Source organism: Aquarana catesbeiana, linkage group LG12 (genome assembly GCF_042186555.1).
Source record: "Aquarana catesbeiana isolate 2022-GZ linkage group LG12, ASM4218655v1, whole genome shotgun sequence".
In the NCBI taxonomy this organism is placed as follows: Eukaryota; Metazoa; Chordata; class Amphibia; order Anura; family Ranidae; genus Aquarana; species Aquarana catesbeiana.
The window spans coordinates 39002770-39024136 of NC_133335.1; the positions used below are offsets into that span (position 1 = coordinate 39002770).

At 43.5% G+C, this 21367-nt stretch overlaps 1 protein-coding gene across 2 annotated transcripts in view; it reads right to left on the reverse strand.

The window, feature by feature from the left end:
- Positions 1-300: 300 nt before the first annotated feature.
- LIMD2 (LIM domain containing 2) overlaps positions 301-21367 on the reverse strand; it is a 34087-nt gene continuing 13020 nt past the window's right edge. For both annotated transcript variants that reach the window (XM_073607602.1, XM_073607600.1), the window contains exons 2-5: positions 10342-10433; positions 6648-6692; positions 5852-5991; positions 301-1236 (exon numbers count right to left, since the gene is read on the reverse strand). In XM_073607602.1, the coding sequence (XP_073463703.1) occupies positions 1074-1236; positions 5852-5991; positions 6648-6692; positions 10342-10383 (390 nt within the window). In that variant the 5' untranslated portion in view covers positions 10384-10433 and the 3' untranslated portion in view covers positions 301-1073. The remainder of the gene's footprint in view (positions 1237-5851; positions 5992-6647; positions 6693-10341; positions 10434-21367) is intronic.

Sequence of the window (21367 nt, forward strand, 5' to 3'; positions counted from 1 at the left end):
CAACTCCCTCCCCTCATCGTTTTCCCCATTAGTAAACGCATGACATAATGTACAAACACACAAGACGGGTGGGAAGCATTTTTTCCTAGAGAGACTTTATTTTACAATCAAGGCTCACAGAGAAGATTCATTTATTTAAAAACAGTCTGTAAACAAAACCCCAAACCAGTGCAGAGTATGGATGCCCCTTTCATCAGCACAGAGGGTGCAACGAAAGAAGATCAGGAATGTTTCAGTCTCCCTTATCCAATACCAAGGGAGGAAGGGGTAAGGGTTTTTCCCTTTTTTTTTTTTGGGGGGGGGGGGGGGGGGGGGATATGCTGGAGGGAGGTGGGTGATGGGGAATGCCAATTTGAATGATGGTTAGGCCAGTTTGGCCATGTGCTAGCTTTATATTTGAATGCACAGAAGAGATGAGTATGTCCCCTGAGGTCATAGAGCAGAAAGCGGGAGAAGACAGCTGTCTGGTTCAGTTTGCATTATCCCTGTAAGAACAAAATGGCCACCGTCCCGCTTCCCCCCATTACTGCACCTTTTGGTCTATTCTGAGGAATAAAGATCACAGAGTTGCAGTAAATACATAGCCTACATCACTGCCAATCCTGCTTTTCTGGATCTCACAAAACAAAGGCAGCAGAAGTAACCACCCATTGTTTCAAGGTGCCCAAACAAATCGCTCAACTTGGCAGCTGTGGCTAATGTCACCACTGCAAACCAGGCTGCCCCTATCACCCACCACCCTCCGGCCACATTCAAGAGGCCACATGGGTCCAAGACAGCTCCATCGTGGAATGTCAGACTTAAAACTTTCTCTCTACATAAAAGCGTATGGAGCCGTCATTGTCAAAAGAAAAACTGGTCACTTCGAGGTCTTCAAGGCCCAGGTGGCATCTGACGTTTACAGTTAAGCTCTCCCACCACCAGGAGGCGATAACTGCATAAGCTACATCCTAATAAAAGAAAGTGCCTTTATCTGCATTAAAAACTCACACGGAGGCACAGGATAGCTCCTACCCCAGGTGCATTGTGGGTGAGGAACAAAGAGCCAGGTGAGTTTGCAGGTCTATAGGCCATCAAGGAGCTTTGTCACCAGGAGCCTCTTGTTCCTTGTGAGTCCAGAGATCCTTGTGAGGTCGGCGTCCAAACCCTTCATCGTAGTTTCCTTTGCTCTTGAAGAGTTGCTGGAAGTGAGGCTTGCAGTAAAATTCGCCATGGAGGGCAGCGTAGGAGCCGAGGCTGAAGGAAGAGAAGCACCAGTAAGTTAAACTATGTCCAGATGTTTACATTCATTATGTACTGTATAAAGGGTCAGGGCCGTCCTATTTTTAGACGCATGTGAATGTGAGCTTCCTAAAGTATCACCAGATCAAATTAAAAAGTTAAAAATAAATAAAAAGCCACCCTACAAAAAAAATGTATGACTTTGATCTGTCTCTAGATAAACTAGGCTAGGTGAAGAATCTTCGACACGTGCTGAAGATTCTTTGCCTGGTTTTGCTGTGTTGGTAATTATTGCATCTCTTATCAAGTAAAGAGAATGTTTTATAGCTTCTAACCGTACACCGGGGCAGCCATATTAGCTTATTAGATATGCAGGCTGTGCTTCCTGATTAGCAACACATCACAGTGATGATGCTCCTCGCTCTGTGGGTGAAACCCACCTGAATACAACGGGCTCTTTAGAATAACGATCTCAGGAAACCTGCACTGAGAGGATATGGATTCTTCCAGTGCTGGCCTCTCCTAAAAATGCTAGGCACCTGGCTTTCATGCTAATCCACTATCCTCTGTATATTCCAAGTCGCTCATTGGGATAATTTAGGCAGATTTGAAATGTCAGAGAAAATTTTAAATAATACCCATCTTCACACTTCTTCTAGGTCAGCAACTAAAGTACTGAAGCCAGAAGGTCAGTATTCTCAAAAGTAGTGAAAGTAAAGGAGCGCCCGGTATCCAGTTAATGCAGGTTTTATTTGAAGTTTCAGCAATAAAATGAGGCCAACGCGTTTCGGGGGACTAAGGGCTTCTCCTTCATCAGGGCTGCTAATAAAAGTTGTTAAAAAATGGTCCTGTTGGGGGGTGCCTTTGGCACATAGATCGGACCGATAGATGTCCAAGCGTTGACTATGCGTTCAGAGGCAGAGGCCTCTTTCCAAGCAAACGTGGAGTCAACCACAAGGCTGTACCCCGAGGTAGCAGCCCATGCCCCAATAGGGCTCACCACCACCTTTTCCTCCAACCGGGCATGAACCTCTGGAAACCAACTTTTCCCATCTGTCTACACCCTACATAACCTACAGCAGTGACTGATCGAGTCAGTCCAGCGGGATCTACACCTCCTCTCCAAAGTATTCTCAAAAGGCAAGCTCAGCCATTGCAGCCCCCATATTCCTAGTAGGAAGTTGTACTTCCTACTAGCAGTGCAGCACAGCAACTACTTCACTACAGGAATGAGCTTTGGCGTGTTCGGGTTCTTAGTCCCAACCCACCTGCCCGATTCCGCCAGGAAGGAGACACTGCACACCGCTAATTGCAGGCAGTGAGACATTTCCCAGTCTGCAGCTGCACAGACCAGGAAGTGTATCACTGCCTGTGATTAGCCATGCGCAGTGTCAGCTTCCTGGTGGGATCAGACAAGTGGGTTGGAACTAGGAACCCGAACACGCCCGATCCAATCTCTACTTCACTGCATGTGTGTGGGTGCAGATCTGTCAATATAGTTCTAATTACAGCATATCTACACCCCAAAACAAAGATGTAACATATTGAAGCTTACCAGTCCAAAGAAGTGGTGGCTGCATTCGTTTTCTTTTTTTCAAGCTAAAAACATTTTCGGCAAGTACAGAAAATATCTGTTGATCTTGCCAGAAATGCCATGTCCTTGTCATGTCGCTTCCTGTGAGCTGAGAAGAAACACAAACATTCTTACGGTTTTAGTGTAAACTACCAGTCCCACCTATCAACTATGTAATGAGATGAATAAAAGGCAGACAAGTTTGAGGTCCAGACTGTGTGACAAAAACACAGTGGAGAGATGAGTGTAGAACCAAAGAAGTGTGTAATTTGCAGGATCACCAGGTGAAAATAAAGATAAAAAGGGCTGAAAAAAAAGAAAACTAAGGCAGCTACCACATCTAAGGACTGGCAAGCCGTAATATATTATTTTTATTGTGTTGGGGTTTAGATATGCTTTAAATATTGCATACTATGATTGTACTGTAGTTCTGCACCACGGATATCAACTAAAAGGAGTGCTTACTAATCCCGGTATGAAATATGATCATTAAATTATAACAAAGTAAACAAAAATAACCATAATAAAAATTAAAGGATTAGTCCACCCAAAAGTGATTTTTTTAAATGTTGTTTAGCTTTAAAGTTAGCTTGCACACTTGTCAGATCACACAGCGACAGGTAAGGGAACCACATACAAGTAACATCTTAAAAAAAAAAAATTATATCAGATAATGTAAGCAGAAGCAGTAAAGGAATCCTTCCTGTTTTATGAGAAGTATCTGTAGAGAATTTAAGAAAGGAACAACACGTTATAAGGTTACAAAGCAGGTCACCTACAACGTCTTACATGAAGTACAATAGTCGACAAAAACAAAAAATTCACTGTATACAATACAAACCGATGAAGCATAAAAGCTGCACCATTGGAAGAACGCTTTATGTGGTAATTAGCCAGTGGAAGGAGGCATGCTGTAGCTGTTCTTGAAGAACATCAACTCTGGAGTGAGGAATTACATTAGCATTTGTCTCAAGGGATCGAGATAATTTGAAAATGTAATATGAGGTCATGAATTCTGGCCATAAGTTCCTCATACCTCCAGGATGCTATTAATTAAATTAGAGTGGACAGGGACACACTCCGATCTCCATCTCAGAAGAGTCTGACATCTAGCACTTAGGAGTATATGATTTCATAGTTCCCTTAGGCTGTCAGAGCAAAAGAATATCACAGCACACCACGGATCTCCAAAGCTTTAAATCGGCGATCACATAGTCACAGTAGAAGCAACGTTTCAGATCCTCATCGTCGGGCCTCTTCATCACATGCCTGATTAAAGCTTTGAACCATTTTTGGAGATCCGTGGTGTGCTGGTGACATTCTTGCACTTTGATTGTCTTCGGTTCCAGCAAACAGTCGCTGCAGTTTACAAACACAGCCATTTCTTCAGGAAGGTGTGCATTGGGAATAGGCTGGAAACCATATAGACTGTGTCATTCTGGAAGGTGATACCCAGGAGGAAATGTATTAGATTCAACAGGAGATCAACCCTTATAAAACTTGGTTTAACTGATGGGAAACCATTATCCAAAATGGGACAATCCATGGGCAAGTCCAAAAGATATTGCCTTGGCATTTCCAACATCTATTTGGGATTATGGGTTATGCGAAGGGTCAGGGTTCTGTACCACATCATCATTTTGTATTGGGTTTCTTTATTGGCAAATAGATAATTTTCTTCCCAACTGGTGGCCTGTCGGGATAAATTGATACATCTCAATATAGTGCATAGAATATATTTGACACCGTATAAATTGCATAGAATTTACCCTGGGGTCGCCAGTGTTGGAGATGTGTGGGTGACCATGCAGATTTTCACCACATTTTCTGGACCTACCCAAATATTAAAACTTTTTGGTCAGAGGTTGCTGGTTTCGTCACACAGCTCAGCACTGTTGAGATCCCCGAGTGTTGATGCATGTTTGCTCAGGCTGGTGGGCGCATTGATCCCCGATCGGACTCTTAGGACCCTTGTCAGTCTGCTGCCTTTTTATGCCCGTTAGGCCATTACCTTGAAGTGGAAGTCTAAGGAGGACTCTAGCTTACAATCTGGGAAAATCCAGGTAAATAAGGTAATACCCCTTTATAAAACAACTTATGAATCCCGTGGGTGGTCTCCAAAGTTCAACAAGGTGTAGGACTTATGGCTAGATTCTCCATGCATGGCCTCATAGTATCTGATAATATAGGTATTGTGTGATTGCATCCTTTATGTTTGGAGGACAAAGGTGATCTGAGAAATCTCAATGGTTATCTAGGGAAATAAATGTGATACAGTATATTCATTAATGTTTGTAATGCACTGCACCATGGGTATTTGGGATAATGCAGAGGCCCTTCCATTTTTCTTTTTTTTCAAAACAGTGTACTCCTTCTAACTGAGCTGAGTGAAGTTAAGTAGAGATGTTTGTTTTGTTGTTTACCTTGAGCCGGGGAATGACCAGAAGCTCTGTTTTGTACCACTTAATTCTTTAAAACCAATAAAAAGAATTAGAAAAAAAAAAAAATAGATAATTTTCACATACTTTTTCCCAAAGTTGGAAAGCCTCGATTTGAAGCTTGTTCCCAATACTTCCGTTTTCGTAAGGGTTCTGTTGGTGGCTGTATAAAAAACCCATCTATATGTGTGCTTTTGACCATGGCCTGAGGATCAGGTTGTTTAATTAGTAGGTTTGGCCAGCTCTTGGGTAGGGGGGTGATTTGTAGGTGTCGTCCTTGAGCTTCTTACATGTCTCTGATATGCCAACAACAAGATCTTGCTGCCACAATTGCCAACTTTGCTCCTCTCCACCTGGAAGTTTTGGGTATCTACGACCACCTTTGTGGTTCATCTCATCCAGCTGGGAGAGTGAGGACCCCTCATAATGGCTGTGGCAGGTATGCAGACCCAGAAACTCTGATCTCTCATTAAGAAATGTATTTTCCCCATGCTCTATAGAGTTTTTTGTTTTGTTTTACTTCCTCTAGATCAGTTGTGGGTATACCGTAAGTTTTTCTCTACGTGAAGGTTTTCTAGTGTTGTCATCAATGTGTGCCCTGGGCTAACCTTACACCTACCTCAGTTTGGTACTACAGTGCTTACAGCAGAAGCACCTGTTGTGAAAGACGTGCTTGTCAGCGACCAGTCTCTCCATAGGGTACACAGTCGTCTGACAGGATGAGCAGAGTTCTTTAGCGGCAGGCTTCATACTGAAGGACTGTGGAGAAAGAATTGAACATTAGAGGCACCTCTGTGTTATGTGTGCAATATACTGTATATCAGTCATTATACCAGGACTTTACCTGCAAAGCTTTATCTGATTGGACAAGGTGAAGATTGATGTCGATGCCCCACCCCTACACCTCATCCAATCAGACGTTTGCAATTGTTGAGTAAATGCAAAGCGTTCTCTGAATGGCACCTCTGCTGCGTGAGCAAGTGAATGCCTGTGTTCAGCCAGGCAGCTGCTTGGCATGGGACTCGGAAGCTAGTGGAGATCACCGGATAACTATGTAAAAATGGCCAACCTAAACTTCAGCTTTAAAGTTTTCCCTTTACCAAAGACAAGCATGGATGGGGAAGGGGCTAGCACAGTGATGGCGAACCTTGGCACCCCAGATGTTTTGGAACTACATTTCCCATGATGCTCAACTACACTGCAGAGTGCATGAGCATCTTGGGAAATGTAGTTCCAAAACATCTGGGGTGCCAAGGTTCGCCATCACTGGGCTAGCAGGTCCCATTATTCTCTAAGGGCAATTACTTGTAGTGTATTAGTCCTAGACATTCCCTGTAGTGCAGTACAGATTTCATTTTTTGCTAAATGGGAATAAATACAGAAAAGGAACACAAGAGGAATGTGTGTGTGCTCACCTTTGACCTCTGAACCACACTTGCTGCAGGACTACAGGCAGAATCCTGAAAAGAGGAACAAAGCTAGTTAGATAACAAGTATTGTACAGGTTTCCTGTTTCCAGGCTCTGGAAGCAATCTCTCCATTACAGTCCGCTATTTAGAATTTTGCATGTCAGCTGCGCTGCTGAGGACCTGGAAAGGATTTGCCAAAGTTCCTCTTAGCTGGGATGTGATCACATGACTAGGAGGCACGAAACAGCAAACCTTATGTATTTTGTAAGGAAACATACTGTTCTTTATTTGGAAAAAGTATATTGTCCCCCTCACCTTAAAGGAAGCCATTAACGCTTTATGTGGTGGCTGCCTTACTTTTCTTTTTTTTAGACTTTTTGTCTCTAACATTCACATGATGATCCCACTGATAACACACTTCCTGTCTTAGGGTGGCGACACTCAGTCCTCTACTGTATCTATGGGTCAATGTAGTCACCTTTAAATAGCAACAGTCTCACCCTCTAAAAAGGGTAGTGTTAGATTATCTTCTAGATTTAGATTTACATAAGTGACTAACAAACATAACTCCAGCTAACACTTTAACCCCTCATACTTGCCTCCCTTTGTTGGTCATACATACGCAATTTTCAGCCAATTTTAACCAGCATTCACTTCTTCATATGATCGAAGGTGATTGCAGGACAAGCAAACTGAGCAATAGTAGGTTTCCTGGGCCACCTCTGCACTCTGTGGTTCCTCAAAAAACAAAAACAGGAACCCCATCGAGCAATCTGGTAAAAAAAATATATCACAATTTCCATGTTTGGCTGGGGTTGCAAGTGGTCATCCAAAAATAGTGAGTTATTCATGTGATCCCAGAGATTTCTAGGTGTATGGCCAACTTTAAAGATAACCTAATCCTAATGCCGCGTACACACGGTCGGACTTTTTGTCTACAAAAGTCCGACGGACGCCGACGGACCAAAGCTGGCTGACAATCCGATCGTGTGTGGGCTTCCCCGGACTTTCAGCTGACTTTTTCAGCCGCAAATCTGACGGACTTTAGATTTGAAACATGCTTCAAATCTTTACGCCGTAACTACGCCGGACCCAAAAATCCGCTCGTCTGTATGCTAGTCCGACGGACAAAAACCCACGCTAGGGCAGCTATTGGCTACTGGCTATCAACTTCCTTATTTTAGTCCGGTGTACGTCATCACGTACGAATCCGTCGGACTTTTATGTGATTGTATGTAGGCGAGTCAGTTCGTTAGACAGTCTGCCGCAAGTCCGTCGAAAGTCTGTCAGACGGGCTGTCGGACTTATGTAGCCGATAAGTCCGACCGTGTGTACGCGGTATTACTCTAATTAAAAGCAACAGTCACTTTACCATTCTGATTGGCAGTAAATCCTAATTTTAACCTTTGAAGAGCTACAATGGCTGAAGAATTCTGTGCATCCAACAGCCTCAAGTACACTGTATTATCAAAAGTATTGGGACACCTGCCTTTACACGCACATGAACTTTATTGACATCCCAGTCTTAGTCCGTAGGGTTCATTGTTGAGTTGCCCCATCCTTTGCATCTATAACAGCTTCAACTCTTCTGGGAAGGCTGTCCACAAGGTTTAGGAGTGTGTCTATGGGACTGTTTGACCATTCTTCCAGAAGCGCATTTGTGAGGCCAGGCACTGATGTTGGGCAAGAAGGCCTGGCTCACAGTCTCCACTCCAATTCATCCCAAAGGTGTTCCATCGGGTTGAGGTCAGGACTCTCTGCAGGCCAGTCAAGTTCCTCCACCCCAAACTTGCTCATCCATGTCTTTATTGATCTTGCTTTTTGCACCGGTGCACAGTCATGATAGAACAGGAAGGGGCAATCCCCACACCGTTCCCACAAAGTTGGGAGTATCAAATTGTCCAAAATGTCTTGGTATGCTGACACCTTAACAAGTTCCCTTCACTGGAACTAAGGGGCAGGCCCAACCCCTGAAAGAAAAACCCCCCACCATAATCCCCCCCCTCCACCAAATGATTTGGACCAGTGCACAAAGCAAGGTCCATAAAAAAAAAAATGGATGAGCGAGTTTGGGGTGGAGGAACTTGACTGGCCTGCAACAGAGTCCTGACCTCAATAAGACAGAACACCTTTGGGATGAATTAAAGCGGAGACTGCAAGCTTGTCCTTCTTGCCCAACAGTGCCTGCCCTCACAAACGTGCTTCTGGAAGAATGGTCAGACATTCCCATAGACACACTCCTAAACCTTGTGGACAGCCTTCCCAGAAGAATTGTAGCTGTTATAGCTGCAAAGGGTGGGCCAACTCAATATTGAACCCTACAGACTAAGACTGGGATGCCATTAAAGGTCATGTGTCCCAATACTTTTGACAATAGTGTATGGGGGGATACTTAGCCCCTGGATACATGCTGTGGTTCCAGCAATGGGACCCCTACGTCACTACTGTATTCTGATGAGATGGTGTAAGGAACCACAGAGCACAGAGGGGGTCCAGATAGCCCATATTCCCAGAACTGGCAGGTGGGTAAGATCAGCCTCACTCACTAGGGTTCCACCAAATGTTACTAAGGGGTTCTTTGTACAATGAGCAGTTTCTGCCTCTCAGGTGTGTAAACACTGAAACCAATGAGCTTTTGAACCACCTGTAAGATAGGCATTCTTCCCACTGACCACAAAGCTAATGTACCATGAGCAATAGATATTGTAATTTCTGCAGGGGTCCCTGTGACCTAAAAGTTATTTCAAGGGATCCTCCATGTTAAGAGTGAGAAAGGATGCACAGGACTCTTTAGGAGCTCTGGCTCTTCAAGAGAGCAATTCAGCAGCTGCTGGACTGAGAAGTATATTTGATCTTCCTTTGTGGGAGAAAACTGCTGACAAGAGTTGCTTTTATTATTAGCAGATACAGTAATTGTGTAGCATATGGCATGATTGACCAATCACAGTGGTACATTTTGCCATTTGTCTATGTGTTGAGATTAGGGGTAGAGGGGGGTAAGCAAATGCTGATCAGACCAATCATTATTGGAGAACAACATTTAATTGTGTTACGGACAGATTTGCTTTCTAGATGTCTAATCCTTCAGTATGGTGCCTTGCTTGTATTCGCCAACTCCCTATGGCTGGACTAGTCATAGAGCAGTCTGGGGGGTGTCGTTTGTTTTTTAAGGTGGCTGCAGAAGTTGTAAATGGGACATGCTCACAAGCATGCAAGGAATTCCTTTTTTTTTTCCTAGACACCCTCCCTTTAAAGTGGGCCTGTCCTGTGAGAAAGATGGAAACAGATACTGCTGTGCTTATATACTTTGCGTTAACTGACCGGCAATTAATATTCAAACTGACTTTTCTCCAACTTTCCTCATGGTCACACTGGTTAAGATCGATGACTCAGAAGGTATTAAGCCAGGGAACTAGCATTTTCCCAAAGGAGCAGTCAACCCACATATATTTTAGTACAAGTTTCCTTTAACTCTGTTCCTTTCTGCCCATAACTAATGTATTCACTGGCCAAGGCCTGTGTGTGACATCTGCCGTACATGACGTATTTTCTCTGATGTGTAAACTTTACATTCCCATAAGAGTCCATAAAACAGTGACAGAACAGTGCTGTCATTGTGAGCTGCATTTTCCAGGATTCGGAATTTCCACTTAGCCACAAAAAGACATCTACAGAGCCTTAGTCACTAAGCTGAACTTACATGGCCTGCGGCAGATGTGGTTGGAATTTTAGCTTGAAACATCTCTGGCTGGATGGCTGCTCCTGGGTGGTTCAGGTTTATTTTATTCTCATCTGTAAAGAGAGAAGAGGAAGGATTTGAAATTTTGAATGTATCCAATACCTGAAGAAGACACACTGCACCAATACGAAACGACAATCCATCACTCCAGCCTGAGAGAAAACCAAGAGAAGAGTCGAAAGAAGCCACACTACACCAATATTAGACTGCACCAATATATAGGACCACAACCCATCCCTCCAGCCTGAGGGAGAGAACCAAGAGAAGAGTCGAGAGAAGCCACACTACACCAATATAAGACCACAACCCATCACTCCGGCCTGAGAGAGAGAAGCCATACTACACCAGAATAAGGACTGCACCATAATGAGACCACAACCCATCATTCCACCTTGATAGAGAGAACCAAGAAAAGAGAAGCGAGAACCACACTACACCAATGTAAGATTGCACCCATATGAGACTACAACCCATGTCTCCAGCCTGAGAGAGAGAGAACCAAGAGAAGAAGAAGAAGAGAGATAAGCCACACTAACCCCATATATGACTGCACCAATATGAGACCACAACCAATCACTCTAGCCCAAAAAAGAGAACCTAAAGAAGAGGCAAGAAAAGCCACACTACACCAATATAAAAGATTTGCACCAATATGAGACCACAACCCATTACCCCAGCCCAAGAACGAGTCAAGGAAAGATGAGAGAAGCCACACTACACCAATATAAGGCTGCACCTATACGAGACCGCAACTTATCACTCCACCCTGAGAGAAAAAGAACCAAGAGAAGAGGAGAAAAAAGCCATACTACACCAATATAAGACCACAATGCATCCCTCCAGCACACCAATAGGAGACTACAACCCATCACTCCAGCCTAAGAGAGAGAACCAAGAGAAGAGTGAGAAGCCACACCACACCAATATAAGACTGCACCAATATGAGACCACAACCCATTAGCCCAGCCCAAGAGAAAGAGACAAGGAAAGATAAGAGAGAGAAGCGACACTTCACAAACATAAGGCTGTACCTATATGAGACCACAACCCATCACTCCACCCTGAAAGATAGAACCAGGAGAAAAAGGAGAGAAAAGCCACACTACACAAAAATAAAAAAAAAATGCTCTATGCTCATGTTCTGTATGTAAAACGGCCAACTAAAGGAAGTTCTGCTTGCAGTGTACATGGTCCATGGACCTGTGCATGAATGGTTCAATCCAACCATTTCAAACTCCCAATTATATTATGAAAAATCTGAAAGCGCAGTTGAACTCCCTTTAAAATCAGTTGGATACTTTAAAAAGGTGCATTAAAAGATTTTCGATATTTTATACAGTTACATTTTATTTCTAAAGCAGCCACACCCTGAGTAGAAAAGTCAGTCCCCTGCCAGAATGCTGTAGAGAAAAAACTTTGCTCTCCCTGTGGAAGCAGTGGTCTTTCAGGCTGCTTTAGAAAGAAAGGGAAATGTAAAATATGGACTGCAAGAGGTTTTCTTTCATTAGAAGCCTAGAATGTATTCAGCCCGAGAATTGAAATAGGCTTGAACACTTCCCTGGTTAAGTGAAAAAAAAAGTTGATTGGATTAGTTGGAAAAAATCACTTTTGTATACAAGACAAAAGGGTTGAATGAGTGCTTGAAAATGAGTCAACTCACAAAAAACAAGCATGTGTTTACCACACTGAATGAGACAATTCAAATCAGGCTTAAATTAAGACAAACTGAACAAAAATAAAAATGTGGTCTAAACAGATGGCTGTGCCTAGCTCTTCTAGATGAGAAATTTAGGAAAGCAGCCAGAGTAGAGATATTGCTTATATCTCCAAACCTAAAATGTTACTGTAGTACAGTCTCACTTTCTGGTAGAGGTTTTCATTACTTTATCTATATGTAGAGGAAAGGAGAAAAAAAGGCTTTAGAAGCTTGCCCCGTTTCCATAGAATAAAACCTTTTCATACACCTGCATCCACCCTACATCCCGAAGTCCTGGATAGAACTTGTGTGTAGCAATGCCACCAAGCAGCCCTCCATATAAACCTTTCCCTCGTGGGCTGAGACAGTCTATCCTCAGAGATTTATTAATGGGAAAATTGCATTAAAGCCTCCCATGGACCAAATTTCAGCCAAAATTCAAACTGTGGGTGGCCTGGTTGGCACCACCAGGCTCAACGAAAGTTGGGTCAGGAGTAAAATCCATCAGCTGAACAGTGACTGTATCCTATCGGAAGCAGTCATTGTTCGGGTATTCAGACAGCTGTGGGTATTGTGGCTTCCAGAATACAATAACCAGCAGTGTGGATTCCTCCATCCATGTGGTTAGTCTGGATGGGGAGAATTGGTTGATTTTCTGCAGGCCACGGGCTGAACAAGAGAAAATAAGGCCAGCAATGGCTAGCTTAGGAGGATAACCTATGACTTACTTTAGGCTTTATCCCTTTCATACAGGCCTAGGCTGGCCAAATGCCCAGTGGGCCAGGGCCACATGTCAGGGGCGGACTGGGCAGGGTGGCAATTGCCCCCGGGCCGCTCTGATGCTCCAAAAAAAAAAAAACTCACTCACATTACTAGCCTGGGACCGAGACTCGGTTCTGCTGGTTCCATTGCTGGCCACCACTGCCCGCTGTCTGGTTGCCAAGACTGCCTGGCGTCTAGCAACCAGTCACGTCAAGTAATGCAGAGTGAGGCCCCAGCATTCAGAGCGGAGGAGGATGCAACTTCCACCTCATCCTAGTGCTCAGCTCCACCCACCACCTCCAGCCTCTGCAGCAGCGGCCCCCTGCTCAGGAAGGGAAGGGAAGTGGATTTGAGAGTCTTGGGCTGTCATGAGGGAGCAAGGCATAGATGCTGATCTGGTGCTGGAAGACAGATGATAGCCTCGTAGGGCTAACGAGTCCCAGGACAAACCCCTTAGAAAGGGGAGGAGGTCACATCCTTAGATCTCAGGGGTTCATGCTGGGACTTGGAAGTCCCAGCATGAACCCCATTTAGAGCCGAGGACATGACACCTCCCCAACTAGTGAAGGACCACAAGTCCCAACATTAACCCCTAAGATCAAAGGGGTTCATGCTGGAACTCATAATCCTTCACTTTTGGGGAAGGGGGGGTCACATCCTTAGATTTCAGAAATTCATGCTAGGCCTTCTAGTCCTTCACTTTTGGGGATTTGACCCCACCCAAAAGGGAAGGACTACAAGCCCCAGCATGAACCTCTCAGCGCTGCGGACATACCCCCCCCCCCCCCCCAAATCAAAGAGATGCTGGCTACCTCAGAGGGGACCACCCAAGGCACCCCGCAAGAGATGCAGGGCAATTGCCCCAGGTGCCCAAGCTAGTGCCCCCCTGCCAGGCAAGTTAGTGGAGCCAAGTTTCGGCACTGGTCTGGTTTACACCATGTTCAGTGAGGGACAGTAGGCTGGTAGCCTGGGCAACCCGTAAGGCAATGCAGATCGCATAGGATACACAACGTGCTTAGGATACACTATGGGCGTAGCCAGATATTGTCTTTATTCTTCTTCTCTGGTGCTGTGCTGGTCTACCACCCTCCAATAAGCCCACAGGGGTTTTGGTACTTTTCTCACAGTAAGGTTTGGTTTAAAAAACTAAAATAAAAAATGGGCTGCTTAGTTTAAATTGTCTATTTTATGGCCCAGTCCTGGCCTGCTTTCATACCAGAGAGAAACAGATTTTACCCAAAATGAACAGCAGGGTGACTTTACTCCTATTGTTTTTGTGCAACCTTTAGGTGAGATTGTGTTTCAAAAAAAGAATGAACCTGGGAGCAAAGCAGCCAACGGGGGAGATTAACTGGTTCCCAACCACCCCACGTACTATTACTGTGGTAGGGCGGCCGCTCTGCGCAGAATCACGTATCTGTATGTGATTCTGCACTTCCAGGTCTGGGGCGACCTGCTCCTGCTGTGATTGGACACAGCGGGAACCGCGGATCATTCGGGACAGAAGCAGAACGGCGGTAAGCAAGGCAGACTGCCGTTCTGTCAGCAGTGAAGGTAGTGATCCTGTGTTTCTGCAAAGCAGTAACACGGATCCCTGCCTTCCCATAGTACAAGCACCTCCCCCACAGTAACCAAGCACATTTTAGGCACACATTTAACCCTTTGATCGCCCCCTGATGTGAACTCCTTCAAAGCCAGTGTTATTAGTACAGTGACAGTGCATATTTTTAGCAATGATCACTGTATTTAGTGTGACTGGTCCCCAAAAAGGGTCAAAAGTGCCAGTTAGTGTCCAATTTGTCCGCCACAATGTCGAAGTCCTGTTATAAGTCGCAGATCGCCACCATTACTAGTAAAAAAAAATAAAAGCAAAAAAAAATTCCATAAATCTAGATGCTATAACTTTCACGCAAACCAATCAATATACGCTTTTTAAGATTTTTTACCAAAAATATGTAGAATACATATAATATACATAGATTGATGAAGAAAATCGATTTTTCACTTTTTTTTTTTATTGGATAGGTTTTATAGCAGAAAGTGAAAAATATTGTTTTGGTTATTTTTTTACAAAATTGTCGCTCTTTTTCTGTTTATACTGCATATAATAAAAACCGCAAAGGTGATCAAATACCACCAAAAGAAAGCTCTATTGGTGGGAAAAAAGGACATACATTTTATTTGGGTACAGTGTTGCGCAATTGTCAGGTAAAGTAATGCAGTGCCGTATCGCAAAAAAAAATGGCCTGGTCATGAAAGGGGGGGGGGGTCTAGTAAACCTTCCGGAGCTGAAGTGGTTAACTAAAACTGGTGCAGCTGTGCATAGCAACTAATCAGCTTCTACCTTCAGATTGTTCAATAAAAGAGGAAGTAAACCCTCTGGAAAAAAAAAAATAAATAAATAAAACACCCTGCAAGACAAAGGTATATCGTGCTAGTATGCATAGCATACTAGCTCATTATAAATTACTTACCGGAGATTGAAGCCCCCGAAGCGGTCCTTGTTCCCCTCCTCCGTCGCCGCCATATCTCCCGGAGTGACTTCTGGGTATCGCGGCTCCGGCGCTGTGACTGGCCGGAGCCGCGATGACGTCACTTCACATGCGCACGTGAGCCGCCACTAACGGCACGATCGCCGTTAGAAACGGCACGCTCAGTGCGCCTGCGCGCCGTCGAGTAGACATCGGTGCCTGCCTTTTGCAAATATCTCCTAAACCGTGTAGGTAAAAGTGGTCTGTAAGGGTTTACAACCACTTTAAAGGGTTTGTAAACCCATATATATAAGACTAGGCAGCCCCTCTATTAGAGGCTGGCATAGCACACTATGTAAGTAGTTTTCAAAAACGAGCATTGTAAATACCGAATTTGAGCTGTCTTCAGGCCGGTCACATGACTCGCAGCCGCTTTACAGCTCCGATGGATCGCTTCTGCAGGAGGGGCCGCGATCTCCCTCTGGCGTCAGCCGGGCGGATCACGTGGCCGCTCGTCTCCTCCGCAGAAGCCCTGTATCGTAGCTGTAAAGCGGCCGCGAGTCACGTGACCGGCCTGAAGACGGCTCAAATTTGGTATTTAGAAAGCTCATTTTTGAAAACTACTTACATAGTGTGCTATGCCAGCCTCTAATAAAGGGGCTGGCAGTGACAATTTTAGGGTTTTTAGGGGGGGCAGGGCCAGGCTGGAGACAGACATAATGAGGAAGATGACAGGCAGGAAGGAGGGCGTGAGGGGGGAGAGAGGAGAGAGGAGTGGAGAGCAGGTGGACAGCAGCATATGATGCAGGGACATACTCTGACCACGGTGGTCAGGGCTGAGCAGCCCTGATTTTGGTGGTCAGTACAGAGAGGGGATACAGGAAGTGCCAGGTTCAGGTTACAGTTTAGAGGGGGGGGGGGGGCAGATTACACAGCACAAGCACTATGCTGTGTAATCTGCTTTAAGGGACCAGGATCTGTATATATTTTTTTGGGGGGTTAACAAACACTTTAAGCTTCGACAATAAAACCCAGAAGCTGATTGGTTAGCATGCAGAACTGCACCAGACTCTGTGTGCACCAAGTTTTAGTAAATCTCCTCCAATGCGTGCTATATTACATTAGACTTGTACAGAATGGGATAAATAAATAGAGAGGTGTGTATCGGGTGCTTGTGGAAAGTGAAGACGTGTGTGCTGGTACCATTAATGTTTTATTGCAGCCTTTAAGTGAGATTGTATTCCAAAGGAAGAAGGTGATAGAATTGAAAGTGAGAGCAAAGCACTCAATATGTGCGATCATATTAGACAAACAAGATAAATACACAAGTAGTAGTAGGTTTGGACCATTAGGATATGGATTTTTATTTTATTTAATTTTTCTTTTTTGTTTTAATACAAAATAAATGAAGACTGAGGTTCAAATTTATGAGATCTCTGGGTATAAACATGTATTCTGTTTAGTACATCCACAACACAGGCACCCTGTAGTGATAGGGGTGGTGTGTACGGAAGGGTGTGAAGGGTTGGAGTTTGTCACCTCTGCAATTTCCTGTCACCCTGTGGCTTCTGCTATTTCCTGCACGGTTACTATGTTCCCCTCTACAGATATGTGCAGGGTCAGCAGAAAGATCTTCCAAGGTAACGGGCCTGTACCTGCCCCCTGCCCTGGGGACACCTCTACCAGCATGCATGGTGACACTCAGCAGATTCAGACATGTCCAAATAGTGGAAGGAATCTGCACACATTGCTTTCTACCTCAACTCACTGATTTGGATCATACATTCTTCAGCAAATATTCTCCCACCAGAAAATCAGCAGTAAATCTTTCTGCATTAGATCATGGGAACAATGGGGATACACCAAAACATTTCCAGGAATTCCATATAAATCTAGTGTTTCACTTTCCAGGGTTTTTAGTAATTATTATTATTTAAGGTACTTATATAGCGCTGTCAATTTACACATTCACATCAGTCCCTACCCTCAAGGAGCTTACAATCTAATGTCCCTAACTGACATTCATATACTAGGGCCAATTTAGACAGAAGCCAAATAACCTACCAGCATGTCTTTGGAGTGTGGGAGGAAACCGGAGTACCCGGAGGAAACCCACACAGGCACATTGAGAACATGCAAACTCCAGGCAGAGGGTGTCGTGGTTGGGATTCGAACCAGCGACCCTTTTTACTGCTAGGCAAGAGTGCTACTCACTACACCACTATAATAAAAAAAAACGTTTGCCCTGTTTATCGGGAAATGATTGCAGCTCTGTATGGATTTCTAATCTCCTTTCTTAGGAGGTGAATACACTGGTTGGAGAGTTTTTCTTTGCAGAAAAACCCACATTAGGGGAGAGATTGATAAAAACATGGTACAGATGCCTGTTTTTACCAGCCCTACAAGAGTAAGGTCTCATGCACACTGGACGTTTTTACAGCTGCTGTTTTTGGCTTCAGACGTTTTTTTGTACAGTCAATAAACTCCCCATCATGTTGTCCTATGTGTCCATGCACACATAGGCTGTTATCAGCTGTTTTTGGCTGTAAAAAAACCCCAAAACTACTAGTGGGTTCAAAGAGGAGTTTTTCAGCTGTAAAAACGCTCTAACGTCAAAAAACACTGATGGGCACTCAAAAACGCGGCTCGCCAGCATTTAACATTTTTTGATCCATTGAAAAAAAACAAAAAACAAAAAACAAAAAACGCTAAAAAGCGCTACTGCAAAAACGTTGAAAAAAAAAAACGCTAAAGCGCTACTGCAAAAACGTTGAAAAAAAAAAAAAAAAACGCTAAAAAGCGCTACTGCAAAAACGTTGGAAAAAAAACTCACTGCAAAGCTACTTGCGTTTTTATAAGGTTATTTTAACGTCCAGTGTGCATGAAGCCTTAAGCTTGTCCAAGGCTGCTTTCACACTGTTCTGTTGCAAAAACGCATATACATTTTTGAAAGAAAAAAAACAAAAAAAAAAACAAATAAAAAACAAAAACAAAAAACAAAAACACTACAGCGCCAAGAGTTTTAATAGGAAATAAGGGAGTAAATCAAACTGCATAGACATTTATGACACACTTCCGTGGGTGCATTTTTGATGCGTTTTTTTCGTGTTTTTGGTGCGGCTTTTCTACTGCATCAAACCTACACCATGAATGCATGCAGGTCTTTTAACTACTTCAACACCGGGCACTTTTACCCCCCTTCCAGAAATGTTCCAGTATGCTGGAGGATTCGCGTGACCAGTGCTACTGTTGGCGTCCCCTCTGTTGGGTAATGGTCATACCGCAAACTGGCAACATTCAGAAGGTGTTACATCACTTGAAAATGACTTAACACACACACATAAAACACACAGACTACATTTTCAGTACAAATGCAACCATGTGCATCACACCAGCTTCTCGCCTCCACCACCATCAGATAACAGCCATGGTCAGACGTGGAGGAGAACTACGCACGTGATCCGCTTTCCAAGCATAAGACATGTTCGTGTACCCAGGACCGCACTAGCCACTGACGACTCAGCAGTCTGAGCCAAAAAAAAAAAAAAAGTCCACCCATCATTTAGTGATGACGGAAATACATAGACAGCCAGCACTGATCACCTTCTACTAGATATCTGCCTTCATTTACCAAAACCTTGTGTCTTGATTGAAGCCACAGGATCAGAATAACAGGCAACTTGCTTTTTTACAGGGAGATAGGTCCAGCAATAGCAGCCAGAAAAACGTCTCCCGGTTGTAGGTATTTGTAGCCAATCTTTTTTTTTTTTTTTTTTTCCGGTTTGTGTCCCCTAAGGGGGCATTCTTCCCCGTGACACAACAGGAAGTGGGTGGAAATTTCTCCAAAGTAAGGGAAAACCCCCTGTTTAGGTAGCTGTCCGCATTGGTAGATTTACCGCTTTATTACTGTTCTGATACAACTATAACAAATGTTAAAATTTCCTGTACTGCTGACATTGGTCACCATGACAAAAATAAATATGGAGGGCGAATCTCCCCAGCAGGGACACAGTATAGGTCGGAGATGTGCAATTATCGGACCTCCAGCTGTTGCAAAACTACAAGTCCCATCATGCCTCTGCCTCTGGGTGTCATGCTTGTGGCTGTCAGAGTCTTGCTATACCTCATGGGAATTGTAGTTCTGCAACAGCTGGAGGTCCGTTAATTGCATATCCCTGGTATAGGGTGGTTGTGTGTAACCTGAGACTCTCCAGAAACCACAATTCCCAGCACACCATGCATAATATGGCGGCTAATTGTGAAGGTGGCTGTATGTAACCTGAGACTCTCCAGCAACTACAATTCCCAGCTAACTCTTGGGGATTTAGTTATAAAAAAAAAAAATTCCATAGCTGTTCACCTATCGAGATTCCACTTAAATTCATTGCAGATATATTGGGAAAACCAAAATGTTCTCCAGCTATATTCTTTCTATTTTGAATGTGTGAATGGAGAAAATACTGCATTATGGCCACTAGATGGTGCTGAGTATCATTGGAAAAGTGTACGCTCCTCACTGCCATCTAATGGCCATAATGTGCTATTTTCCATGAGCACGCATTCAAATTGCAGAGAATATTAATGGAGAACATTCGATTTTGCCCTAATCACACAGAACAATGGACTGCTAGTCCTGTTCCACTGACTTAATAGCAATGATCGGTCTCCTCCCCCAGTCAGTCCCATCGCCCCACAGTTAGAAACACACAGAGGGAACACACTTAACCCCTTGATCGCCCCCCTAGTGTTAACCCCTCCCCTGCCAGTGACATTTATATAGTAATCAAAATAATTTTTAGACTATTTTTAGCTCTGATCGGTATATAAATGTCACTGGTCCCAAAATGGTGTCAAAAGTGTCCAATCTGTCTGCCGCAATGTCGCAGTCCCGATAAAAATTGCAGAACGCCGCCATTACTAGTAAAAAAAAAATTTAAAAAAATAGTAATAAAAAAGGCATAAATCTATCCCCTGTAGACGCTATAACTTTTGCGCAAACCAATCAATATACGCTTATTGCAATTTTTTAACCAAAAATATGTAGAAGAATACATATTGACCTAAACTGAGGAAGAAATATTTTTTATATATATTTTTGTGGGCTATTATAGCAAAAAGTAAAAAAATATTGCTTTTTTTTTTTTTTTTTCAAAATTGTCTGTCTTTTTTCGTTTATAGCGCAAAAAATTAAAACCACAGAGGTGAGCAAATACCACCAAAAGAAAGCTCTATTTGTGGGTAAAAAGAAAAAGGACGTCAGTTTTGTTTGGATACAACATCACAGCCCGTGCAATTGTCAGTTAAAGCGACGCAGTGCCGTATCGCAAAAAATAGCCTGGTCATTAAGGGGTAAATCCTTCCGGGGCTGAAGTGGTTAAAGATGAAGGAAGGATGGATCTGGTACCTATAGCAATTGATTGGATCCCTTGTTCTCTATTTATCATGGAGATAAGATGATAGAAAGAACCCAACCGGTTGTTATAGAAGAAACCTCTTGCTCTAGTGCTTCCCCCACCTCCCTCCCCATGCCCATCTTTATATATATACCTGGTTCTCCCCATGCCCATCTTTATATATATATATATATATATATATATATATATATATATATATATATATATATATATATATATATATATATATATATATATATATATATATATATATATATATATATATATATATATATATATACACACACACACACACACACACACCTGGTTCTCCCCATGCCCATCTTTCTATATACACCTGATTCTCCCCCTCCTCCCTCCCCATGCCCATCTTTCTATATACATCTGGTTCTCCTCATGCCCATCTTTATATATATATACCTGGTTCTCCCCATGCCCATATTTCTATATACTGTACACCTGGTTCTCCCCCCACCTCCCTCCCCATGCCCATCTATCTATATATACTTGGTTCTCCCCACTTCCTCCCTCCCCATGCCCATGTTTCTATAAATACCTGGTTCTCCCCATACCCAATCTTTCTATATATACCTGATTCTCCCCGTGCACATCTTTTTATATATACCTGGTTCTCCCCCCGCCTC